At 57.1% G+C, this 26,918-nt stretch overlaps 3 protein-coding genes across 3 annotated transcripts in view; 2 read left to right on the top strand and 1 right to left on the bottom strand.

The window, feature by feature from the left end:
- J7T54_008132 (Linear gramicidin synthase subunit C) overlaps positions 1-17,417 on the bottom strand; it is a gene marked incomplete at both ends in the record, with an annotated part of 32,208 nt that extends 14,791 nt beyond the window's left edge. The window contains 2 exons of the mRNA XM_051502731.1: positions 69-8,033; positions 8,106-17,417. Coding sequence (XP_051365894.1) covers positions 69-8,033; positions 8,106-17,417 — 17,277 coding nt within the window. The remainder of the gene's footprint in view (positions 1-68; positions 8,034-8,105) is intronic.
- A 1,258-nt stretch (positions 17,418-18,675) lies between these two features.
- On the top strand, positions 18,676-20,400 carry J7T54_008131 (uncharacterized protein; the record flags this gene model as incomplete). The annotated part of the gene is made up of 1 exon (XM_051502730.1): positions 18,676-20,400. One exon carries the CDS (start codon positions 18,676-18,678, stop codon positions 20,398-20,400), a length of 1,725 nt encoding a protein of 574 aa, XP_051365893.1.
- Positions 20,401-20,944: 544 nt separating this feature from the next.
- On the top strand, positions 20,945-25,494 carry J7T54_008130 (uncharacterized protein; the record flags this gene model as incomplete). Its single annotated transcript, XM_051502729.1, has 4 exons — positions 20,945-24,108; positions 24,173-24,619; positions 24,671-24,769; positions 24,822-25,494. 4 exons carry the CDS (start codon positions 20,945-20,947, stop codon positions 25,492-25,494), a joined length of 4,383 nt encoding a protein of 1,460 aa, XP_051365892.1.
- Positions 25,495-26,918: the final 1,424 nt, after the last annotated feature.

The following is a 26,918-nucleotide window of genomic DNA, read 5'->3' as shown; positions in this document are numbered from 1 at the left end:
AACGCGATTGAATGGCGATGTGCAGCAAGTTGTAGTTGAACTAAAGTGTGGCGTGGAGCTGGACTCACCTCTGATGGATCAACGCCACCGATGATCGTGAATTGCGTCTGTGGCTCATGCGCCACACCTTCACCCCCCGGACCTTCTCCACGCTTCTGGAAAGACATCACGCTGTCAAACAACGCGACACCATTCTCCAGCCTCAACTCATTCTGAATCATCGCCAACGGTACATTCTGATGCGGAAGACTCTCAAGATATCCTTTCTGAGCATTTCTCACGGTGTCGATAATACTCTCGGTCCGGCCGCCGAGGTCGATGCGGCAAACAAGCATGCCAATGAGGGGACCGAAGATGGCTTCCACGCCATCGATTGGCAGGTCGCGGCCAGACGTCAAGACTCCAAAGACTGGAGATGATGAGGTTGTGTAGGTGGACAAGACCAGCGCCCATGCGACCTGGATGACGATCGCGGGCGTGACTTCGTGTCGAGTGCAGAACGCGCGGATCGCGTTGTGGTTGACATTCGGCACCGTGAGTCGCACCGCCTCGGCGAGCAATGACCCGCTTGCGCCATCACCTCTCCCGCTCAAATTCGGGAATTGGCAAGGGTGGGCCTCGGCTAGAGCATGCTTCCAGTATTCACAGCTTTGCTCGTTTGCCTGCAGAGAGATGTGATCCACGAATCTGCGATATGACGGCGCTGGCCCCGGCGGCAATGTGCTGCGATACGCCGCCTGCAAATCCGCGAGAAGAAGACTGATGGAGAATCCATCTACAATGGCATGGTTCATCTCCAGGATGACGAGCACCTCATGAGACGACACTCGGTGGAAAGCTAGATGATGCTCCAATCGCCAGCCTCGCGGGTCGGTACCCTCCTTCCAAGCGAGGGCTGCTGCCTCTGCAGTCGAATCCTCATGTAGCTCGAAATCGAATGCAACATTCTTCCGAACGACGATCATCGCGTTTTCGCTGCCGGGCAATGAATCGACAATGACTGCCCGCAGCAGGGAGTGACGCTTCACAACATCCACCCACGCGCCTTGCACACGGTCGATATTCACCGACTCCCTGTCGGGGGCTGATACTTTGATGCACACCCTCGATCGGTAGCTTTCCGCGTCTTTCGCCTGGCTGATGAGAATACCCTCTTGCGTCGGCGCACACTTGAAAATCTCTTCAATCTCGTCAACACTTCCAATCGCAAGCTGGGGCGTCAAATTGTTCTGAAACTCGTCGAGGTGCTCATAAGAGGTGAATGTGGCCGGAACGTCCGTCAATGTCCACTGTCGCGACATTTGTGGAACGCTCATCGCGAGATCCTCGAGGGCGATCTGAAAGCGTCGAGTCCACTGCTGGATCCTTGGGCCAAACTTGTCGACCAAGCTATCGTCATAAATTACGCCCACGCTCAACTCTGAGCCCACGGCGCTCACTACCACGTCAAACAACGCATGTCTTGTAAGTCCACTCTCTCCAGAAATCGCCTCCGTTGGCAGCGGAACATTTCGGAAAAACGCATCATCCCGCTCCAGCTGCTGATATTTACCGCCATAGTTGAACATGATTTCCACCGGGAATCCATCGACAAACTCCTCCGCATATTTTTTGTCGCGAAACGTGGAGGTAAAGAAGTCGAATCCCGACCTCGCAATCTGCCTCCTGCAGTCCTTCACTCTCCGCACGAAGTCCACGAGGTCTGTGCGCGACGGTTGGACGTGGATTGGGTACAAGGTAGTGAACCACCCGACAGATCGCGATAGATCGATGCTGGGATCCCATGCTTCGCGGCCATGACTTTCACTGAAGACGGCGGGGAGAGACCTGTCGGAGAATATCTGAGAGAAGGCGAAGAGGAGGGCGGATATCATGAGATCGGATGGCTGGGTGTCAAGGGTTTCGTTGGCAGAGCCGAGGATGGCTGGGCTGGTGTCCTCGTTGAGGGTAAAGCTTTCTATTCTAGTCGCCTTGCTGCACTCCATGCTGCCCTCATACCAATACGAGTGCAAAGGCTTCACCAGCTCAAACGGCAAAGAAGCACGCTCGTCAAGTTGATGGATGGCGTAGTCTTCTTGCAGGAATGACCAAGCTTCAAATGACAAAGGACACAGGGCCGGGCGAGAACCTGTTGCGAGAATGTTCTCAAGGTCTTCCAGGATGATACGCCAGGAAACGAGATCGACGACGAGGTGGTGGATGCTGAGGAAGATGTATTGAGCATCTGTGGTGTCAATGAGGGCTGCCGTAACGAGACAACCGGTCGTGATGTCGAGTTTCTCTCTGCATCCGGAGACCACTTCTGCGAGACTGTCGAGTGTATCCAGCTTGACATGGCAGAGGCTCATGCTCTCGCACTTTGCCTCTGAGCCCAGCATAGGGACACATTGATGCCATGATCCAGTCGACGAAGCCTCAAATGTCGTACGGAGCACTGAATGCGTCTGTATCACGTCTTCCAAGGCCGCACGCAGTTTGCGCAGATCAACAGTTCTCCGCGGCTCAAGGAGAATGCACTGATCAAATAACACAGTCGGATCCTTTTGATGCAAGAAGAACAGCTTCTGGATTGGTGTCAAGGGAAGCACGCCTCCATTGGCAGCTTTCGCCTTTGCAACCTCAATCGCACCCAGGATCTCAGCAAATGTGCCGCTGTCCTCGCCGGCGCGAGCCTTCCACGCCTCCACAATGGAAGCGATTGTCTTGTGTTGCAGAATCTCCGCTGTAGAAATATCCAGCTGGTGCGCACGCGCTGCCGAGGAGACCTGCATCGCAGTGATGGAATCGCCACCAAGGCGAAGGAAACTGATATCGGGACCGATGAGATTGGCATCGAGGTTCAAAACGCGCGCCCAAATACTCTGCAGCGTGCATTCCTCATGAGACGCGAGATCGCGTTTTGATGTTCTTTCACCACTGCGAAGGGCGGCTATTTGACTGGATGAGAGAGAAGCGCCGAGCTGCCGTAGTCTCTGCCTGTCGGTCTTTCCAGCCCTGTTGAGCTGAATACTGTCGACGATGAAAAGCAGACTTGGAATCATATGAATGGGAAGCTTCTCGGCGATTTCCCGTTCCAGGTCGGCCAGTAGGGGCAAAACGAGACATTTCCCATCTTGGTCCCCCAATTCGGTACCACCCGCCACGAAGGCCGACTTTGCTTCGGGAGATCCGTCGTAAACGGCAAAGACTGCGAGCATGTCGGCAGCTTCCTCGCCCAGAGGCCGAATCACCTCTACACGCAAATCATCCCGTAGCGGGCTCTGTGCCGCGACAATATGATGCTCAATTTCGGTAAGCTCAACGCGCATGCCACGGATCTTTACTTGAGCGTCGCGGCGGCCACGATAACACAGACTGCCGTCTTCCTCGTAAGAGACCAAATCACCAGTGCGGTAGAGGCGACCGTCACGACCAGGAACAGAGGCAGATCCACTCTTCAACCAACTCGGCGTGTCGATAAAGGAGGACGTGGTCTTTGCATCGTCGTTGAGATAACCGCGGGCGAGAATCGGACCCTCGACGAGGAGCTCGCCCGTCGCGCCGATCGGAAGGAGAACGTTAGGGTCTTGCGGATCAACCACCCAGCTCGTTGAGCCTGTCGCTGCGCCAATCGAACCCGGCTGCACCAACGCGTTGGTAGTCACTTCCGCAACGGTACAGATGACCGTCGCTTCGCTTGGGCCGTACAAATTAAAGACCTTCGATCTCGGCATCCACTTGGCGTAGTCTTCCGCGCCAGAAGCCTCGCCTCCAAAGAGGATCTTCTTCAAGGAAGGAACAGAAACCGGCTCCAAGTGTCTCGCCACAGAAGGCGTCAGCAATACTGTATTGACACCCATGGACTCCATCGCCGCGGCCAGATCGTCAGTACGCTGCTTCTCTGATGGCACGCAAACGCAACCACCGAAAGTCAGTGTCGTCAGGATCTCGAAGACGGAGGCGTCGAAAGTGTACGAGGCGAATTGCAGGACGCGGGAGTCGAGACCGAGCTCAATGCGTGTGCCATGGTGATAGGTGCCGCTGCTAAGGGCTTCATGGGTTAAGACCACACCTTTTGGAGTGCCCGTGCTGCCAGAGGTGAAGATGATATATGCTGCGGAGGTGGGGTCGGCGGGCGGTAGCGATGGCAAGTCTGTCGCGGGTTCGAGCAGCCAGGGTCCGACTGGGATGATCTCATAAGATTTAAGAATATCAAGAGTGAGATTTTCTGAAGCCAGGATCACGCGAGCGTTGACTTGTTCACTTACGACTGCGATGCGAGACGACGGCTGGGATGGGTCCAGAGGGACAAACGCACCACCCGCCTTGAGCACCGCCAACATCGCCACCACCGTCCAGCAGGATTTACCAAACACAAGCGGAATATGCGTCTCGCGCGTGACACCCGCCTCCACAAGGCGCACGGCGAGACTGTGGGAGACCGACTCGAGTTGCGCAAAAGTTAAGCTCCCGTCGTGGGCGACGACGGCCTGCGCATCAGGCTGAGAGCGAGCAAACTTGGAAATTGTAACACCAACAGGTGTCTCGATCGCGCCCGGCAAATTCTGATTCCACTTCCAAATCTTTTCAAGATCCATTGCATTGGCGCCTCTCAAAGACTCAAGTGACGTGGTTGGCTCCGCTGTCATCAACTCCGCTACAGCGTCACCTAGATACTCCAACAAGCGCTCCACGCGGGCCGCGGAAATAACGCTCGTGTCAAAGCCGCATTGCGCATCCATACTCCCATCATCATGAAGTTGGCAAACGAGCGTGAGTGGATACGTCGTAAACCTCTCGGTCTGGGCCACCTCTCTCCACGTTCCCAGGGTCGTCTCCCCCACATCGGCGGTAGGTGTCGGCTGCACGACCAGTAGAGTCTGGAAGTCACACGCCGCTTTCGTTGCGTCGTTGATCTTGGCGATGTTCTGCAGGCCGGTCTGTTCATATGGGATCATGGCCGTGGCCTGCTCCTGGAGCTGGGCCAGGAATTCAGAGGCGGTCGCGTGGTTCGGGACTTGTGCGACGATAGGCACTGTGGTGATGGTCGGCCCGATGATGCGTTCGATCTCCCAGACTGGTGCGTTTCGGCCTGATAAAGTGGCACCAAAGACGACGTGTTGTGCACCAGTGTTGCGATGAACAGCCAGTGCCCAGCCTGCTCTGACGATGGTCGACATCGTACTCTCCAGCTTCGGCGCCTTCGGCAGCGACCAAGTCTTCGTCACCGTGGTGTCCGCTGAGACCAGGTAATGACCCCCCGGCAGCGCTGGGAACGGTTCGCTCTCGACGCGGTCCAAGGCCCCCTCCCAGAACAACTTCACTTTGCTTAACTCCTGGCCCTGGACAAAATTGATAAAGAGATTGAAGCCCGGGCTAAGCTGTGGCTTCTCTCCGTCGTAAAGCTTCTGGACGGTCTCGAGCAGAATGGGCATCGAGTGGCCGTCGTAGAGGGCATGGTGGACCGACCAGGCGAATAGTGTCGGTTGTGATCGATCATTCTCGTGAATGAGCGCAAACTTTGTCAACGGCCGTCCTAGATCCATACCCTCGAGCTTCTCCTGATAAAGATAGGTCTCCAGATCTGCAGAATGCTGCCAATCAATGTCTTGGGCAGCCAAAACCACCTGCGTCAACCCAACTCCCTCGATCTGAGCGATCCGCGTTCGTAAAACCGGAGTCAACTCCACAGCTTGGTTCCAGGCCTCTTTGAATCGCGCAAGGTCGATGTTCTCGCCCAACTCTAATACGCTTTGCAAGATATAGCTGCCCTTCTGCTTCGACGTGAGAGCCATCAGGCCAGCCTGCAATGGTGTGCAGGGGTACATATCCTCCACAGCCCCAGGGTCTACCCCACAAGCGCGTGCAGCCCCTATCCTGCACGCCTCCGCAGACCATTCTCCGAGCAGAGCGAAAGGCGCAACTTGGGGGGCATCAGTCGTGCTTGCAGGATCGACAATGCTTTCTGCGAGTACCGAGAGCCTTGGCTGTTGAAAGATTTGAGCGACGGAGAGATTCAATCCCGTATCCCTCGCGACACTGACAAGCTTCATAGCAGCGATCGAGTCACCACCAAGACGGAAGAAACTGTCATCTGGGCCGATGTCCTCCATCCTCAGACCCAGGACCTGCGCCCATAGCCTTTGCATTAGCTTCTCCGCCTCTGTGGACACGACCAGACCACCGCTCTGTCTCTTCGCGTCTGCGATCTCGAGCATCGAGAAACACGCCGCGATTTCCTTCAGCTTCCTGCGATCGATCTTGCCAGAAATTGCTGTGGGAAGTCGGACGAGACTAAACCAAACGCTGGGGACCATATAGTTTGGCATCCGCTTGGCAAGGCCATCCTCGATATCAGAGGCCATGGCGTAGATTTGAACGCCTTGTCGAGGCGATGAATAAATCTCTTGCGATGCTGCCGGTGGCACGGAGCGAATCACCTCTGTGCCGTCTCCTGCCAAAACCAGGAATCCTATCAGCATCTTCTCTGCTCCCTTCTCAAGAGTGGCTACCTCAGCTGCGAACTGCACCACTCCTGGAACACAAGTCATCACGTTGTGCTCTATCTCGGCGAGCTCAATGCGTTGCCCGTGGAGTTTGACCTGCGCGTCTTTGCGACCAATGTACTGCATGGTGCCGTCGTCGCCGACATAGCGAACCAGATCGCCAGTCTTGTACACCCTGCCGGACCTGCCAGTATTCTTCCTGGAGGGCAGACCGCGGGTCAGCCATGGCGGGTTCTTGACAAACACCTCGTCTGTGAGGGCGTCCTGAAGGAGGTATCCCTCGGCAAGCTGATGGCTTTCGATAAGAAGTTCTCCCACAGCGCCAATGGCCGCAAGCCTGTTTTCGTCTTGCGGGTCGACGATCCACGCACTGCTCCCGACGGCCCGGCCCATTTTGTTCTTCCACACCGCATCAGAACCCTCGTCGTTGGCGGTGCAGAAGACTGCACACTCTGTTGGGCCATACGCTTGCATGACTCTATCGACCCCATGCCATCTTGAAAGATCTCCCGCAGAGCTCGCCTCACCTCCAAGAACAATGGTTTGCAGAGATGGAACCTCATCTGTCTTGACCAGGCGCGCCACCGTAGGTGTCAGGAAAGTCAAGTTAACATTCATGGCCCTGATGGAGCCCGCGACGTCGAGACGCGTTGCGGGCGCTGGAATGCAAACGCAGCCTCCAAAAATCAAGGTGGTAAATATCTCCATGATACAGGCATCAAAGGTATATGACGAGAACTGCAGGGTTCGCGTTCGCGAGGAGAATCCGATGCGGGTGCCATGGTTTGTACTGCTTGTGGCCACAGCTTGGTGTGAAAGAACCACACCTTTCGGGGTGCCGGTGCTGCCAGATGTGAAGAGGCAGTACATTGTCGACAACGGCGTCGCAGGGGATCTGACCGGTTTCTGATGGGTCCGGGCAAACGATATACTTTCCATTGACGCAGCAGAAACGGCTAAAACTGCCCGCCCTTGGTTGAAGAATGACTGGGCATGCTCGTCGGTTGTCAGGATTAGATGCGCATCAACTTGCTGCAGAATTATTTCGCGACGCGCTGGTGCTTGACCTGGGTCTAATGGGACGAAGGCCGCGCCAGCCAGCAGAACCGCCAACATCGACACGATGACGAATTTCGACTTGTCGAAACATAGAGGCACCGTAGTGCCAGGTCCAACGCCTGTTGAGGAGAGGTACTGCGCCAGTACCTCAGCCTGCCGCAACAGATCCCCGAAGGACAACTCGCCGTCCCACGCCTCAACCGCGCATTGATCCGGGTTGGCAGCAGCTTGGCGGGCGATGATCTGGTGGACGCACTCCTGAACCGGCGCAGGCAGATGCTGGTTCCATCCCCAAACACGCGCCACGCTGTCCTCATCCACAATGTTGAGATGCGAGACGTTGCCCTGGACGTTGTGAAGAACGGTTGAAATGGCCGTGCTAACACTATTAGCAAGTTGGGAACTGTGGAAAGGAGAAAGAATCCCGGCATGGTCGATGAGGATCTTGATTCCGGCAGGATTGTCGATGACCCTAACAGAGATGGCGTACTATCAACGATTAGCGACAACGATCCAGGGCGATAAAGCTGGATAGCGAGGCCTTGGGTGCTTCAGACATACCTCATTCGGATCATGACCATCAACAACCTTCATAGAAAGACCGCTGGTCACATCATCCACAACATCTGCAGCTTCGCTTTTCTGGAATGACAAGATTGTGTTGAATAACGCCGCCGATCCGAGGCCCAGAGCATTATGGACCGCTGAAAGGGGCACGGTCTGATACGGCAGCGCGGCCAAGTAAGCCGACTGCGCACTTCTGAGCACGTCCAGCACACTGGCTTCCCTCTGCAAAGGAATACTGGCCGTGATCATCCCAATCAGAGGTCCAACCACCATATCGACGCGGTCAATCGGATGATCTCGCCCGGAGCAGATGACGCCAAAGGAGGGCCGCTGAATACCCGTGTACGCAGCCAGTACTAAAGCCCAGGCAACCTGGATAATGATGGCAGGCGTGGTCTCCCACTCTACGCAGGCTGCCCGAATCGCCTCTGTATCAATGTTTGGCACTGTGAGCATTTCAGGTGCCATCGCCTCCCCGCCAAGATCTGGAAACTGGCACTGCTCAGCATCCGCGAGGAGGGTTTTCCAATACACAACACCCTCTTCTTGCGGTGTCTTTCCGAAGAAGGAGACAACGTTGCTGAAGCTCTGTGCCGGGCCAAGTGCAGAGCCGCCATTGTACAATGACTTGAGCTCCTGGAGGATCAACCCAGTTGAATACCCGTCTGTGATGACGTGGTTGAACTCTAGCAACAGATGCGTCTCTCCATTCAGCAGCTTATACAACGTTAGGCAATGCTGCAATCCAAATTCCGAATAATTCGTATCATTGCTGTGCAACCTCAACTTCAAAGCATCCTCTGTGGTTTCCTCGAGCGCAATGTGCACATCTGGCGCCTTCAGCACCACGTGCATCATCCTCCCGCCGAGGAAGTTCCTCACCAGCACCGCACGGAGAAGGGCATGCCGCTGGACAACCTGCTTCCAGGCCCATTGTAGGCGCGATGCGTCCGTCGTAGAATTGGAGAGAAGCACGTCGAGACGAGTTTGGTACATCTCGGGATGTTTCGCCTGACTGATGAGGATACCTTCTTGCATGGGCGTCATGGGGAAGATGTCCTCGACACCATTGCAACGCATGCTCTCGTCGATCCGGGGCAAGATCTCACTGTTGAATGTCTGGATGTCAGAGTAGGATCCGAAAACGCCTGGGAACTCAGCCAGCGTCCACTCGGGCTGCCGATCGCGAAGCTCCGAGGCTAACAGCTGCAGAGAAGCCTTGAACTCATCGGCCCAGACCTGAACCTTGTCGCTGTGGCTGATGCACTGATCATACATCACGGTCACAGCGAGACATCCACCTTCTGTGGTTGCCATGACATCGAAAACGGCATACCGCTTCAATTCGGGCGCGGTGATGGGGCCCACAAGATCTTTCGACGCCGGGACGGTCTGGAAGAACGCATCTTCCCTCTCAAACTGCTGATACCGTCCGGAATAGTTGAATATGATCTCAACGGGAAATTGCGAGGCAAACTCGTCTGTGATGGCTTCGTCGGCAAAACGCGATGCGAAGTACCTCCAACCATTCTGGGAGAAGCTGCGAGCCGAATCCTTTGTCCGGCGCACGAACTCGAGAAGCTCAGTGGCATTGACTGGGATGGGATGCAAGGTTGTGAACCAGCCAACTGTGGTTGACAGGTTCAAGGCATCGCTCCAGGACTCGCGGCCATGGGACTCGTTGAAGATCGTCGGGAGTCTGCGATCGACAAAGACATGGCTGAAGGAGTGAAGCAGACCGGCCATCATCAGTTCAGGTGCGCGCGTGCCAAAGGCAGTGTTGGCTTCACCGAGAAGAAGCGACGTCGACAACTCATCCAGTATAAATGATGCCGTGGTGGTGGAGGATGGTGCGGCGCTCTTCTCGCCCAGGCCCCAATACTCGTGCAGTGGCGGTGGAATGGTCGAGGGGAGCTCTTCCGCTGGGTCCAGGTTTGCCAGTACATATCCGCGTTGGAGACGAGACCATTTTGCAAATGACAAGGGAGGAGGACTGATTTTGAGCCCCTTTAAAATCTTCTCGAGATCGCTGAGTAGCACCCGCCACGACATGAGGTCTACAACCAAATGATGGATCGAGATGAACAATCGTTGCTGACTATTCAGCATATCAAGAAGCGCGGCCGACACAAGCGGCCCGTGACGGATATCGAGGCTTCCTCGACAGCGGGCAAGGACCGGGCTGGCCTCCTGCATGTCGAGAAGACCGTCCTGGTGAAAAGTCTGAAACGCAGAAGTAGCATCACGATGGACACATTGCATCCACCTACCGCCTTCGCCCTGCATGAACTTGGTCCGCAAAGCCGAGTGTGTGTCGATTAGCAATGTTAGAGCGTCGTTGAGTCTGTCAACGGTCAATCGCTCTCGCACGTCCAGAAGGAAGAATTGGTCAAAGGAGACCGCGTGGTCAGGCTGGTGGCGAAAGAAGAGTTCCTGGATGGGAGTGAGACTGGTCGTCTGCCCGACGTCCTCATCTTCTGACGCTGTGCGAGTGGTCTCCAGGTCCGTGGTCGGACTATCCACCAAAGCGCATGCTTCCAGTATATCTGCAATCGTCTTGTGCCGCAGAATCACCGCGGTAGAGACACTCAGACCCTGGAGTCTCGCTTCTGCAGAAACCTGCATCGCCGTGATGGAGTCTCCGCCTATCCGCAGGAAGCTGTCGTCAACGCCCACAGACTCGCACGCAATATTGAGAACACGGCCGAACAGCTGCGCGAGCGCGCGCTCAGCCTCTGTCTTAGGAAGACGTTTCTGCGGTACTTCGGGGCCCACTGCTGTCTGCGATAGCTGCGCCCACGTGAAAGACGAGCCGAGTTTTCGAATGGCTTTGCGGTCGATCTTGTCATTGTTGTTCAGAGGCCAGGCTGGGAGGGCGATCCAAGCGGTGGGCACCATGTAGCTGGGCACGCGGGCGGCAAGTTCAGTCTCCACGGCCATGGGGACCGCAAAGGCTCTTGCGTGCAAAGTGTCTTTGAGGCTCTTTGGAGCGTCGTCTCCTTGCATGACGACAAACGCCGCGAGAGCGGCCGAGGAAGCATTGCCGTCAACATGAATCACCTCTGCAACGACCTCCTTGGCGCCAGGGAGACAGGTGATGACATGGTGTTCGATCTCTCCCAGCTCCAGTCTCTGACCTCGCAGCTTGACCTGAGAATCATTGCGTCCAAGGTATGTGAGAACCCCATTTTCGTCATATTTGACAAGATCGCCCGTCTTGTATAGGCGGCTATCACGCCCCGGGACATCGTCGTCCACGCCTTTCCTCAGCCAGGGCGGCGCCTGAATAAAAGCCGCGGCTGTCTTCTCGGGGTGGCCGAGATAACCGTCTCCCACTGCAGCACCCTCGACAAGCAGCTCGCCAATAGCGCCAACGGGCATGAGACGGTTGTGATCCTCTGGGTGCACCACCCAGGTACACGTCCCGGCACCCTTACCGATCCGCGTGACCTCTCTCCTCGGGCAGATTGTCTCGTCGTTGATTGTGCTCGTCGGCGTGCATTCAGACGGCCCGTAACTGTTCACCACCCGGATCCAATCAGGGACGCGATCAATGTCAATCTCCCTCACGGCTTCACCGCCCAAGATGAGCATCCGGAACAGCGGCAGCTTTGTAAAGTCCACCAGCATCGAGACCGACGGGGTGAAGGTTGTGCAATTTGCCTTCATCGCCAGCATGGCCCCCGTGAGGTTATCCTTGCGGTCCGATTCGGACGCGATGCAGATGCAGCCGCCGACGGCGAGCGTCATCATGCTGTTGATGATGCATGCGTCGAATGAGTAAGGGCAAAAATCAAAGACACGAGGGTGTGGACAGGTCAGTCGGTGGGATTGGTAGCGGAGTGTCGATGCGTAGGAGCTGTGGGAGATGATGCTTCCCTTGGGCTCACCCGTGGTGCCAGACGTGAACGGGATGTACATTGGTGACGAGGGCGAGACGATGGGCAACTTGCTGACGAATTTCTCTGTGATTGGGCCCAGCAGTCGGTCGTCGAGTACTTTGACTTGTGCGGTGAGTGGCGAGATGACGGACTCGGTGCTAGCAGTCGCCAGAGCAAGAGAAGACCCTGACTGCCGGATAATACTACGCAGCCTCGTCTCTGGCAGCGTCGGTTCGAGAAGCACAAAGGCGCCACCGGCCCGCAGAACAGCAAGCTTTGCGACAATGGCCCATTTCGATTTTTCGAAACACAGGAGAACAAGCGAGCCCTCGATGACACCCGCCTCCACCAGTTCGTGCGCTAGGCGTCGGGACGCATCGTCTAGCTCGCGGTACGTCAGGTCACCGTCCCAGGAGTTGACGGCGGGAGAGTCGAGGTGCAGATCGATCTGACGTTGGATAATGTCGTGGACACGCTCGTTGACTCTGGGTGGGAGATGTCTGTTCCACTGCCAGACGGTCTTGCTGTCAGATGGCGAGAGGTCGCCGAGGGAAGCCAAGGACTGGTCGATGGTGGCTTCCATGAAGCGCTGAATGATAAAGGTCGTTTGATCCAGCATCATCTGCATACGCCAGGCCTCGACGATGTTGGAGTCAAACGCGCACTCGAGCTGGACCCTGCCCGCGACAGAGAGGTCACACTGGATGGCGACAGCGTACGTCGTGAACTCTCGGCTGTCGAACTTCTGGATCCACCTCCCTGAGCCGGCAGCCTCCACATTCTCACTCTCCTCTGTCGCTTTGGCAGCGTTGACGATGAGAAGCGTCTGAAAGTCGCACGCTTGCTGGGCCTCGACGCCGAACTTCGCAATGTGTTGGAGCCCAGTCTGCTCGTACGGGATCATCGCGATGGCCGCGTCCTGCACTCCCCTAAGAAAGGTCGAGATCGACGACGATGAGGAAGGAGAAGACGGTATCCTCACCCGAACAGGGACTGTGGCGATGGTAGGGCCAATAATCTTGTCAATGTTTGGGATCGACATGTTGCGCCCGGACAAAAGCGCGCCAAAGGTGACATCCTCGGTGCCGGTGAACTGATGAACCACATAGGCCCAGGCAGCCCGGACCACCGAGGCGCCCGTGACACCAGAGCCGGCCCGCATGCTCTTCGGGAGGTCAACTGCGGCACTGTAGATGGTGCTGTCGACCTGGACGACACCAGCTCCCGACGGCGCGGCGGGAAATGCGGTGCCGCTCAGCCCAGCAAAGGTGTCACGCCAGTAGCGCTCGGCCTCGAGAGGATCTCGGTCCAGGATGCATTTGACGACGCTGTTGAATCCGTCCGACAGATGCGGCGTATTTGATCGGTCAAGAACCTTGGAGAAATACTCTCTCACCAGTTGCCATGACTCTCCATCGTAGAGAGCGTGGTGGATCGTCACCGCGAGGAAGCTTTCTCCGGTCTTGTCGTCTTCAATGAGCCCGTAGCGGGCGAGTGGTTGGCCGAGAGTCATGGGAAGCCTCTTGTCGGCCGCCAGGTACTCTTCGAGGTTGCTCCCTGTGTTCCACTCCACGTCCTGCTCGACAATGACTTGGATCAGTCCGAGCGTCAGGTGCTGGACCACACGAGTCCGCAATATAGGCAGAGCTCGCACTGTGCTCTCCCAGGCCGTTCTGACCTGCTCAATGTTGGCCCTTGATGGCAACTGGAACACAGTACGCAGAACGTAATTACTCGAGTCCAGGGAGCTGAGCGCCAGCATTCCCTCCTGCAGTGGTGTGCAAGGGTAGGCGTCGAGTACAAGGTCGGCATCAACATCACACGCCGCAGCGACCTGATCCCTGACTACATCGATGGAGATCTCCACCGGCAGGAGTGAGAAGGGGTCGATTTTCTCTCCCTCTTCTGTCGCGTTGGCCGTCGCCACTGCCGCAAGGTCAGAAAGTACGGGATGCTGAAAGATGAGAGCAACAGTGATCACAAGCCCATTCCGCCTCGCAGCACCAACCAGCTTCATCGCCGCGATGGAATCACCACCGAGGCTGAAGAAACTAGTCCTTGTATCGATTCGCGACTCGTCGAGGCCGAGTGCATGAGCACACGCCTTCACAAGCCGTCTCTCAGGCTGCGTCCTCTTGGCTGAGTCTTCCACGGAGCCAGCAATGAGTCTGTCGCCGAACTCGGATTGGGCAAAAAGTGCTCCAATCTTTCTGAGTCTCTGCCGGTCCAGCTTGCCCGTCGCCGCCAGCGGAAAGTGATCAACAGCGTACCAGGCCGTTGGTACCATGTACGATGCAAGCTTTGCTGTTAATGCAGCATACGCAGCAGAATCGAGTGTGAATGGAGTGATCCGGACGCCATCGACGGCCCTGGTGTCGCAAGCTGACGCATGTTCATCTCGCTGCTGGGGCTTCAGGGTCAAGAAGGCGGCGAGTGACGAGCTCCCTCCAGCAGAGTGGTGTGTCTCGAGAACCTCGGCGACAACTGTCTTGACCTGAGGCTCCAGGACCTGCAAGACCGTGTGCTCCACCCCTGACAGCTCCAGACGCTGCCCGCGGATCTTGACCTGCGTGTCTTTCCGCCGAACATATACTAGTTGGCCGTCTCCAGTGTACTGAACGAGATCGCCGGTCTTGTACAGCCTTCCGTGCCGCCCCGGCGAGGTCGGCGTGCCCCTGAGAAGCCATTCGGGGTCTTGGATGAAGCTTGCGGCGGTTTTCAAAGGGTCCTCCAGATAGCCGGCAGCAAGGATGGGGCCTTCAATGAGGAGCTCGCCAACTGCGCCGGGGGGAAGCAGCTGGTCATGGTTCTTGGGATCAACAATCCAGGCAAGGCAGCCGACTGCCGTGCCAATGCTGCGGCTTGCGCTTGCGCAGCAGCTCTCGCCGCGCGGGATCTTTCGACTAGTGGAAACGACCGCACACTCGGTGGGACCATATACGGGAAAGAGGTCAACATGTCTCCAGCGTTCGAAATCGGCAGTCAGTGGCGTTTCGCCGCCAATGACGACTTTGCGCAGGCATGGCGCATGTGCTGGCTCAATCAAGCGCAGAACAGACGGAGTGCTCTCGATGGTGTTGATCTGAAGGCGGTTCACACACCCAAGGAGATCGTTCCGGATGTCGGGCTCCGATGCGATGCACACTGTGCCGCCGAAGATGAGCGTGCTGAAAATCTCGCACATGGAGACATCGAAGATGAAGACGGTGAGGAGCAGCGTCCGTGTCGACGGCTGCATGTCGAGTTGCTGACCGTGATGGAATGCGCTCGTAGCAATGGCTTGGTGAGGCACGAGGACGCCCTTTGGGACTCCCGTGCTGCCTGATGTGAAGATGGCGTAGGCAATATCCAAGGGATTGACGATTGGCAGAACTTCATCGCTGTCCTGGCACAATGAGTCCAGGAACTCTTCAGATATAGTGACGGTGCGTCTTCCCTTGCCGAGATCCAGTTCCGAGTATCCCCTGGACACCAAAACGACCTTGGCATTGCTGAGCTGCAAGATGGTCTCTCTGCGGTCTCTGGCGTTCGAAGCGTCGAGCGGAACATAGACCCCGCCAGCCTTCATCACCGCGATGATGGCGACGAGCGCTAATTTTGACTTTTCGAGCATGAGAGCTACAAAGTCGCCCGTTGAGACGCCCTCGCGTCCGAGGCCCAGGGCCAGTCTGCCAGATACTTCATCAAGCTCCGAGTAGGTCATTGGGCCGTCCCACGCGTCAATGGCAATGGCCGCGGGAGATTCTCTACTCCTCCTGGAAACCATCTCGGGAAGCGTCTCCTCGACAGCCGGCGGCACGTGCTGGTTCCAGCTCCAGATGCTCTCGGCGTCCGATGGAGTCAAGCGCGCGAGACTGCTGAGCAAGGCGTCCGCTGGCGAATCGACGATTTGGTCCATAGTGTACGCCAGCTGATCCAGTAGTTTCTGCACCCGCCAGGCCTCCATCACCCTCGAGTCGACACTCGCGACCACTTCAACAGTGCCCTTGTGGAGAGTGCACGTGATGGCCAGCGGATACGTCGCGGTCTCCAGAGTGTGCGCTGCCTGATCCCAACGGCCGATGGCGGCTGAATCATCGGACACGCCAATTCCGCCTGCGCTCTGTACGACGAGGACAGTCTGAAACCCAGACGCCTTCTTGGCAGCGCTGTTGATCTTGGCAATGTTCTGCAGGCCAATGTGCTCGTGGGCCATGGCGTCTCCGGCCTGCTCCTGGACGCCCTCGAGGAAGTCGGCAATGGTAACATGCTCCTCTCTGTGGCGGCACGGGATCTGTACGCGAACCGGCACGGTCGCGATCGTGGGCCCGAGGACTTTGTCCAGGCCTGCCACAGGAGCGTTGCGGCCGGACAAGACGGCACCAAAGGCGACATCGTCCACGCCGGTGTTGTAGTGAACCACGAGAGCCCACGCGGCGCGGATGAGCATGGCGGCCGTGATGCTGCCGGCGGCGCCGCCACGTGCCCGGCCATCGTTCTTGGGGATGGTGATGCATCTGTGCACCGTGGTGTCGGGCTTGCCGTCTGCGACGCCCGCCGGCAGCTCAGGGAAGACTTGGGCGTCAAAGTCGAGCGTTGCCCACTCCCAAAAGGCCAACGAAGCCGCTTTGCTCTTCTGTGTGAGATACTGGACGTAGTGCCTGAAGGCAGGCAGCTCGTCAATGGTGTTGCCAAACCAGAATTGGCGGAAGACCTCTTGAATGCCCGGGAGAGTCACTCGGTCGTAGAGGGCGTGGTGTATGGTGAGGACAAAGGCCGAGAGCCCTCCCTCGGAGACCAATGCGCATCCGGCTAACGCCTGGCCGAGATGCACGGGCTTGTTCTTCTCCTCCTCCATGCATTTGGCCGCATCCTGTCCACGTCGCCAAGTGACGCTCGTGTTGAGGACGACCTGGAGGAAGCCGAGCTCCTCATGCTCGACAATCCGGGTCCGCAAAATGGGAACAGCACGAAAGGTCTGCTCCCACGCCTCCTGAAAGCGCACAATGTCAACATCAGTCGACAACTGCATTCGCGCCTGGAGCACGTAGTCGCCTCCCGACTTTGTCGACAATGCGATGAGGCCTTCCTGCAGAGGTGTGCACGGGTAGATATCCGTGACTTGCGCCGCCTCGACACCGCAAGCAGTAGCCACGTGCGAGATGCACGAGTCGAGCTCGACGCCTGCTGCGATGAGAGAGAAGGGTCCCGCGTCTGGAAGGGCAGTGGCCCGTGCAGGAACATACGGCAGCTGTGCCATCTGCGACAGCGTAGGGTACAAGAATACGTCCTCGGCATGAATTGTGATCCCAGCCTGCCGCGCTGTGTGCGTGAGAAGCGTGGCGGTACCAGAGTCTCCGCCCAGCTGGAAGAAGTTGTCGTGCTGGTCGATTGGTTCATCGCGCAAAGGCAGAACCTGTGCCCAGAGAGATGCGAGATCAGCCATGTCTCCGATGGTTGTGTTTGGCACTATGTGGCGCGCATCGTCTTTGTCCATTGGGACGTGTCTCGAGGCTAGCAAGTCCATGTTGACGTCGTCGTCTGGACGCTGTCCGTGCGCATATGAATACACTCTGTTGTTGTTTTTTTTTTGGCAACGTACAGCGAACGAGTGCTCTCGAATATGTGGTGTAGGATAGTTTTGGGTTCTGATTACACAAGGCTGTGGTCACTCGTGAGGTTGAGAGTACAGATCACCACACTAGTTGGCATTCATACATAGATTGCAGATGCAGGGTGCCATGTGAATGCAGCACGTGGACATTGCATAGCCATCAACTCCAGGAATAGCCGTGGCACTTGTGAACCTTGGGGATGCTTGCAGCATCTCCAGTGCTGGAAGATTATTAATAGGCAGTCATTCCTCCACTAGCCAGCAAGGGCTCGAACACATGCGGCAAGGGTATGTATGCGACAAGAGTAAAAGTGCCGTATCTCGGACAAGGAGCTTTTGGCATCTGGGACATGCATGACCTTCCTCTTCGGAACATAAACGTACATGGGCGACTTTGCCGTTCCCCGCCTCGCGCGGGAAGACGGTCCTAGTCTAGTCTATGCGGCTACGCTAGGCTCTTTTTAGCCTAATTAGTGGCGTTTCGGGACGACGTGGAGATGTGTATGTATGTATGTACCTTGTATTCGGCACTAGCATCACGACACTGGCAAGTGTTTTTTTTTAAGACCCTGGACTATCAGTCGCCTCACGTTCCTTCGGCTGTCCGGGAGAAATGCTTATCTTCTGATGATGACTGATACTGCTAGCGTCTTGGCGTCCAAAGAACTTTTCAAGGCGTCCTCCGTACGGCGGTAGTCCGTAGACTTTGAACCGGATCGAAACCTCGTCTCAGTGGTTACCGCGTCGGGGACGGATCACATCCCCTGTTCGGTTCCCTAGGCGGTGACCTCCTTGCGGCAGGTCGACGTGAACCATGGCCAGGTGCCAGCCGATAAGCCGTTTACAACGGAATCCTTCAGGAGCCGGGCGCATGAGCTGCTGTCCTCCACTTGGTTTGGACGCAGGGGTCCGGGTATGGCCTCGTGGGGCAGCCATCTCCACTGCCGAACATGGAAAGAAGATGTAGATATAGTGTCCGAGCAAGTCGAGGCTTCGTTTGACTTGGAGACCATATTGTCGCGCCCTTTTCCCTCGCAACAGCATCCGTAGACCGCCTTAGCCGCGGTCAGACGACGTGCTGTCCAACAAAATGGCATGGGGGGAGGCCTTGAGTCCCGTCCAACTATCAAAACTCGCCCGCATCTCAAGCCGGATCGAGGAGTCCATCCAACCACCACCGACCTGCTTGGAGCATTCCAAGGCGCAGAGCATTCGACATGTACCAAGCCCACCAGCCACACCCAGCTGCGGAAGCGACGCCGGCCTCGAGGACCAGGCAGACGCCTTGGAGGCCATTTTGACCTCTGCCGAAGATCTGTACTCTCTCCTCCCCGAGCTCCAACAGGGCGAGGTCCGTGCGGCCCAGGAGCTTCTCAGGGACGCCGTCACCTATCTGCACAGCCACACACTCCGTGGTGAAAACATGCACGTTGCTGTCGCACATCTTGCCGTGTCCGATGCACAGCGGTCGAGACTCCTCCGCCTCTACTACGACGCCGTCGCCGCTGCCGGATACGAAATTGCTCGGCCAACGACGGGTCTTTTCAGCAAGTCTAGTACGGACAATGACCTACCCGCCGGATCAGTGTACACCGTCTTTGGTGGTCAAGGTCTGAGGGGAAATTGTCTCCAAGAGCTGCAGGACCTGCGCAGAACATATCCCTCCTTCACGAGAGATCTCGTTGACGACGCGACCGCGCTGTGTCGTCAGCTCATGGCTACAGAGTCGTCTGTGGAACAGAGTCTGCCGTACGGCCTCGACATCCGCGCCTGGCTACAGGACCCGACGCAAGTACCCGAGCTCTCCTACCTCACATCGACACCCGTCAGCACGCCTCTCATCGGCCTGGTCCAGCTCGCCCACTATGAAGTCACATGCAGAGTACTAGGCCTGACGCCGGGCCAGTTTGGGCGGCATGTTGCTGGAACCACCGGTCACTCCCAGGGCATCCTCGTGGCCGCGGCGACAGCCATGGCGGATGACTGGTCATCGTGGCGCCAGGTGACGCGCGCCGTCATCACAGCCCTATTCTGGATCGGCGTGCGGACGCAGCAAACGTGGGACCGGCTTGAAGTCCATGGCAGCATGTCGGAAGCCCTGACGCAAGACTGCCTCGACCATGGCGAAGGCGTTCCCTCGCCAATGCTCCACATTCGTGGACTCGACAAGGCGTCATTGGAAACATGTCTCGCGTCCATGGCGCGGTACATTCGGCATAGCAGCCATCGTAGCAAGCTGGGCATATCCATCACCAACGGGCCGCGCAACGTCGTTGTGTCCGGTCCGCCAAGGTACCTGTACGGCTTGTCTCTGCAAGTCCGCAAGGCAACTCTACAAAAGGGACTGTCTGGAGCAAGCGAGACCGCCAGAGTCGTGGCCGCCAAGTTCCTCCACGTCAGTGTGCCCTTCCACTCCGACTTGCTTGCCGAGGCCGTGTCGACGATCCGACACGACCTCCGAGACCTGGACGCGCCGGCCGGCGCTTTGCGAGTCCCGGTCTTCAGCCCCGAGGACGGCTCGTTGCTCGGCGCCGGGTCTCACAATGGGGCGAACGGGAGCAGCAGCGTCTTGCAGACACTGGTGAAGCAGGTGGTTTGCCGGCCGGCGAACTGGCAAAAGGCCACTATGAACTTGGCAGGGTCAGGGGCAGGGTCAGGAGCAGGGTCCCCGGGTCCTCCACCCGTCCTGGACTTTGGGCCTGGAGGCATCCACGGGATCAGCTCCCTGTTGCCAGACCGATCCCGCACGATTCTTGCCGGCGCATTAAGCCGAGGTCAAGCGAGCATGGGTTGCAAAGCCGACCTCTTCATGTAGTGTAGGCGTACATACTTGGTGGCAAAGGAGCCAATGAAAGTCTCGATTCCATGCAGGATTCTAGAACAAACCCCTGGAAGCCTGTGACCTTGGGTTCCCTGTACGTACGTTTCATGCCTTTGGACGCATTGGAGGGTGTTTGCAACCACGTATCGACCGTTTGCACCATGCCTTTGAGTGCGTTGGGATCGTCGATCCCATCCCCTTGTCCAACATGACAGATAGATAGCGACCCTCTTGACGCTCGGACGCACCTAGACGATCCTTCTGCAAGTCTGTGGACCGGCGGGCGTAAGTTTCCAGTTGTTGGGACTTGCCTGTTCGGGGCAAGCTTCTGAGCATAGGACTGCATCCCTCGTCATGTCGCCGTGAGACGTCCCCTGTGCTCTTGAATGACTCTTTCTTGCCAAGCTTCCAGTCCTTCGCTTGCTATCTCGTTGTATGCCAGAACCCTAATTATGTTGTCCGTAGACCAGCTCGCAATGTCGTCGCCGCCACGGCAACAACGTACTCAGATCTACGAGTGGCAGCGCCCACCTCCGACATGGTTTGCCTGAACGAAGCCACCTTCGGCCCCGTGGTGCAAGGCTGCCGCGACGACTTTGATTTTACTCTCCGCTTCGAGGACATTGTCTTGTCCATCGTGCCGTCCTGCGTCTTCTTGGCGGTGTCAGCCGGGCGACTCCTGTGGCTCGTGCCGCGGCCCAGCATCGCCGTCTTGTCGATGCTCCTCGGGACAAAACTCGTGAGCATACTCGTTTACGTGGCGCTCCAATTGTCGCAGCTTGTTCTCACGGCGCGGCTCCGGTGGGACATTGCCAGCCTATCCATTCCGTCCGAGGTGTTGCGCCTTGCCGTTGCGATTGTCGTTCTGCTGCTCTCGTTTGGCGAGCACACACGGAGCCCCAGACCATCCATCCTCCTCGGCTGCTTTCTCTTCCTGACGCTGCTCTTCGACATTGTCCGCGCCAGGACAATTTGGCTGGTCGCTGCGCAAGGGGACCACTACTCCAGTACCGTCGCGCGGGTCTCGGTGGCTCTCACGGCGCTCAAGGGCGTCATTCTCCTTCTCGAGGCACAGCACAAGAGCTTCCCCAAGACGTGGACCGACCACCACAGTGGTGAAGAGACATGCGGCATCTTCAGCCTGGCGTCGTACGCCTGGGTCGGACGCTTGCTCCTCGGCGGCTACCGCTCCGTCCTCTCCGTCCAAGACCTCTACCCTCTCGACCAGGCAATGTCAGCATCCACCCTTGAACACAAGCTCCAATTGTCTCATGGCGCCGACTCCTCCACTGTTCCCGCCGGTAGGCTTAGCAGGCGCATGCTCAAGACGCTCCTCCCGCCACTCCTCACTCCCGTCATCCCCCGCCTCGCCTCCATCGGCTTCACCTTCTGCCAGCCCCTGATTCTCGAATCGACCCTTGCCCATCTCCAATCGCCAGCAAGCGCACCCAGCAGCGGCTACGGTCTCATCGCCGCGACCATCCTCTCCTACACCGGCATCGCCGTCTCCAACGCGCTGTACTTTTATTGGCAAGAGCGCTACGTCACCATGGTGCGCGGCACTCTCTTCACGGCCCTCTATGACAAGACTGTCTGTCTGTCTGCGGCCAGCGCGGCGGACTCGACGGTTCTGACGCTCATGAACAGCGATATCGACCGGATCAAGTCGGGTCTACTGAACATCCATGAGTATTGGGCCAACACAATCGAGCTGGCTCTAGCCTGCTGGCTGCTGCAGCGGAAGATCGGCGCGGCGTTTGTGGCGCCCATTGTTGTCGTGGCACTGTGCTTCGTGGCATCGGGGCCTGTGGTCAAGATCACCGGCCGCCGTCAGATGGTCTGGATGAAGGCCATTGAGGAACGCGTCACCGCCACGGCCGCCATGATCTCGGCCATCAAGTCCCTCAAAATGTCAGGGTTGGGCGGTGCTTTGGACAGTCACATTCAAGGCCTGAGGGAGAGGGAAATCGGCGTTGGCAACAAGTGGCGGCTCATGGTCCTCCTCGCCGCCACGATAAGTTTCACCCCGACCTTGATCGGTCCACTCATGGCTCTGGCCGTCACCTCCCGGACTCTCAACGTCACGCGCATCTTTCCGGCCATGGCGTATATCACGCTGCTGGCGACGCCGCTTCAAGGACTGTTCCAGCATCTGCCTGGTCTCATGTCCGCGATCGCCTGTCTAGGTCGCATCGACACGTACCTTGAGATCGAGAGCCGCACCGATCCTCGCTCTACCCCCGAGAGCAGATCGACAACAAGTGTGAGTGATAAAGATGGCAAAGACGCGCCAGAACCTGCTCTCCAGGTGACGTGCGGCCACTTTGGATGGGCCAAGGACAAGTACACGCTCGAGAACGTCAACTTGTCCGTGCCGTCGTCCTCTCTGGCCATCGTCATCGGTCCTGTCGCCGCAGGCAAATCGACTCTCTTGAAAGCTCTCCTCGGCGAGACAACCAGTCACTCGGGGACGGTTGCTCTCGGCGCTTCTCTCCGCACAGTTGGGTACTGCGACCAAACGCCATTTCTACTCAACGACACCATACGCGGCAACATTGTCGGTCACGCACCCTTCGACCAAGACCGCTACCGCGAGGTCCTGCACGCCGCCTCGCTCGGACCAGACCTGAAGCAGCTTCCCCAGGGCGATCTCACCAGCGTGGGAAGCAGCGGCCACTCTCTCAGCGGCGGACAGAAACAGCGATTGGCCCTGGCGAGAGCGCTCTATCTCGATGCCCATCTATTTCTCCTCGACGATGTACTCAGCGGCCTCGATGCCTCGACCTCGTCGCTCGTTTTCCAGCGAGCACTGGGACCTCGGGGGCTCCTCGCACGTAGGAACGCAACAGTTGTGCTCTGTACGCACGACGAGAAATATCTCCCATTTGCGGATACAATTCTCGCCATCAGCTCACAAGGTTTGGTGACTTGCCATACTTCTCTCCAAGAGTTGGTCGCGGCAGGACACCTCAAGCTCCAGGGCGGGACCAAAGTGTTGACCTACGACGGGGCGCCGGAGGAGCTCAAGAACGAGATGGACGCGCAAGGCGCAGAGCAAGGTCAGAGGACAGCTACAAAGATAGACAAGGAGGAGATGGATGGATCCCGCCAAGTAGGAGACTTCACAGTCTACCGCCACTACCTCTCGAGCATGGCCACATGGACCATCATCCTCTTCGTCCTCGTCTCCGCCATCTACGGCTTCACCATCCACTTCTCCACGGTCTGGCTGAAATACTGGTCCGCAGACGTCGTTCGACCCAGTCCCTCTCGCTCGGGTGCCTTTTACGTCGGCATCTACGCCCTCCTCCAGGGTGGTGGCCTTCTCTCCCTCGCGGTGGTGGTATATCTCTGCACGCAACCCATCATCTCCCACAGTGGCTCGACGCTGCATCGGAGAGCTCTGCGGACGGTTCTCGCAGCGCCTTTGCGATTCTTCGCTCTTGTGGATGCGGGCACCATTACAAATCTGTTCGCACAGGACTTGACCCTGATTGACTCGGAACTCCCTCTGGCCCTTTTGAACTTTACGGCTGCCGTATTTTCTCTCATTGGCGCCGCGGCCGTCATTGCCACCGCTTCTCCTTGGCTCGCCGTGGCGTATCCGCCTTTGTTGTGTCTTGTGTACTATATCCAGCTCTTCTACCTCCGCACCTCCCGACAGCTGCGGCTCCTCGATCTGGAAGCGAAAGCACCTCTCTAGTAAGTTTTTTTTTTTTTTTTTTTCCGCACATCCCCATTTGAGCTTGCTTGTCTTACAGAACAGCGCGCACTTTATGGAGACTCTTTCCGGCCTTGTGACTCTTCGCGCCCTCGGCTTCACCAGGACAGCTTCAGCGACGAGCAACCGCCTCCTGGACACGAGCCAGCGACCAGCGTATCTCCTCGCCATCATACAACGGTGGTTGCAGTTCGTGCTGCGCATTGTGGTCATGCTGCTCGCCACAATTGTCGTCACGCTCGCGACTCAACTGCGCACCGACGCCGGGCTCACTGGCGCAACACTCCTGACGCTCATGGGCTTCGGAACGATCCTGTCGGTCATTGTAGAGTCGTACACCACGCTGGAAACCAGCATCGGGGCTGTTGCACGGTTGAAAACTTTCAGCGATGCCACCGAGGCGGAACCACAGCCGCATGTCGATGCACCGCTCGATATGGCGTGGCCTCCGAACGGCCTTGTTGAGATTGAACGCGTGACAGCTTCATACAGGTAAGCAGACCTCAATGCCGCTTCATGCCAGATGCCTGACGGAATTTTCAGTGGCCAAGTGTCCCCAGATGAAGATGCCGTGGCGCTGCGAGATGTCAGCGTCACATTCCAGGTTGGTGAGCGCACTGCCGTCGTGGGACGCACCGGGAGGTTAGTCCATCCATCTGAGCTGAGCGGCCGACACGAGACTCACCTTGCACAGTGGCAAATCGTCCCTTGTGCTCCTGATTCTACGCCTCCTTGACCCTGTACCGTCGTCATCTCACGCCGCAGGGAGGATACTCATCGACGGCCTGCCCATCGACCAGGTCCAACGAGAGACCCTCCGCCGTCGCATCATCGCCATTTCCCAAGATCCGGCTTTTCTTCCTCCATGCTCGACTTCAACCCTGCGGGACAATTTGGATCCCTTCCGTGAAGCCAGGGACGAGGACATCCAAGCCACGTTGGCATCGCTTGGTCTTGGTTTCCTCGCAGACGGTCAAGAAACCGCGGACCACAAGAGCACGGCCCTGAGTGATGCATTCACAGAAACCTCACTCAGTCAAGGCCAGAAGCAGCTGTTTAACCTCGCGAGAGCGGTGCTGAGACAGCGAGTGCGCAAACGCAATGGTGCCGCCGGCGGTCTGGTGCTCCTCGACGAGGCTTCTTCGAGCGTCGATACCGGCACCCAAGAGCACATATGGAACACTATCCACAGCGAATTCCAAGGCTGCACAGTCATCATGATTGTGCACAGATTGGATCTCGCGACGAGGTGCGATCGCGTGATCGTCATGGAACACGGGCGGGTGGCGGAGACGGGGCGCCCAGAAGAGCTGCGGACGCGAGAAGGCGGGCACTTTAGATCACTACTAGAGTCCCGAGACATGTGAAGATGATGTGCGATGCATACCTGGGATTCGGGACAATCACGACCGGTCGACCAATACTATACGCTCGGCGTAGCCGCGCAGTCAGTGTCAACGTCGAGGCAAAGCGGCATGCGTCATATCGTTCATACCAAATTATACGCGTATGTAAATTTCTGGTGATTGTATGTGCCGATAGTCATTCCAATACGTTTCACGCCGGCAGAGGCCGTCCATTGCTGTGCTGTCTGGATGCCCTACCCATGTTCTCTTGGATCGCTCAGGGGAGGACGGTTACTCTCGATTCGTCGGGTCCATCTTTGTCCAAGGTTGGATGGAGGTAGAATGGACCAAGGACGTGAGGGTGCCTGGACGAATAGCAAGGTGATGAAACTCGTGACCGTGGCGAAACATATGCGTGTCAACTGAAGCGCGAAATTCTTCAGCAAGTCTCTGCGACGCTCGCAGGGTACTGGTGAAGTCATAGTCAGCTTGTGACACATGCACAGAAAAGAGAATCGAACGCACTAGAAGGCTTCCTAAGTCTTCTCAACTTACCGCGCTGGTTGGACAAAGAAGACGAAAATGACACCGTCTTGTGAAGTGTGTCCTCAAAGAAGCTGATCTCGAGCTTGGCCACAGAGCGAGCTTTGACGCGGAGTCGGATCTCAAAGATATCCCACTCGTCTTTTTCGATCATGGGCGGCCGTCCCATCAGCAGGCCCGTCCATTTGTCTTCCGGGTACAGAGCCCACCACAGGCGTCTGCGCAAACGTTTCTCCCACGTCGCGATTCCCAAGGCCAGCACAGCCGATGGGTGTCTCATGGAGGACTTCGGCGGACCCCTATACCCGGTCCATGATTCTCGTCTCAGTTTTCATGAAGTAATCAATGGGCTCGTTGCGTTCACACTGTCTTGAGTGTATTGATGAGGCGCCACCGCGTGGTGATGGGTGAGGAAAAGTGTCATGTCAGCCGCTGCAGATGCGTTATCTTGGTTGCTACAGTTAGTGTCGCCTGGACCTCTCAACCATTTGATTCCACGAGCCCGGGCCACCTGTGGCGACAAGATGGGCAGTATCTACAGCTGGTGTCGAATAAATACTGGTTTCTTTTTTTTTAAAAATGAAGAAGTCTTGTGCAAACCAACGCTGATCTCTGGGTAGGAGGCAAGGTATGTAGGGTAGCCACTAACACAAAAAGACAGCCAAAATATATGCCTTCCCCAGAACCCTAGCAAACACATGTGGTGTACGCCAGGCATATTCTCAAAGTCAGGCGGGAACCTTGTTCAATTACTGTTTCGAGCGAATCCTTCTACGGAAACCATGCCCCCTAAGTGACCCGTACAAGAAGCAATCGATAGGATAGGTAAGAAATGAAATGATATGAAATATGCGTCGAGGCAATCTATGTGTCTATTAGAGGTCCACCAGGGCGTAAATCGT

The sequence above is a fragment of the Emericellopsis cladophorae genome, assembly GCF_022114955.1.
Source record: "Emericellopsis cladophorae strain MUM 19.33 chromosome Unknown NODE_3_length_1261782_cov_116_963312, whole genome shotgun sequence".
Classification (NCBI taxonomy): domain Eukaryota; kingdom Fungi; phylum Ascomycota; class Sordariomycetes; order Hypocreales; family Bionectriaceae; genus Emericellopsis; species Emericellopsis cladophorae.
This window is presented reverse-complemented; position numbering and strand designations above follow the sequence as displayed.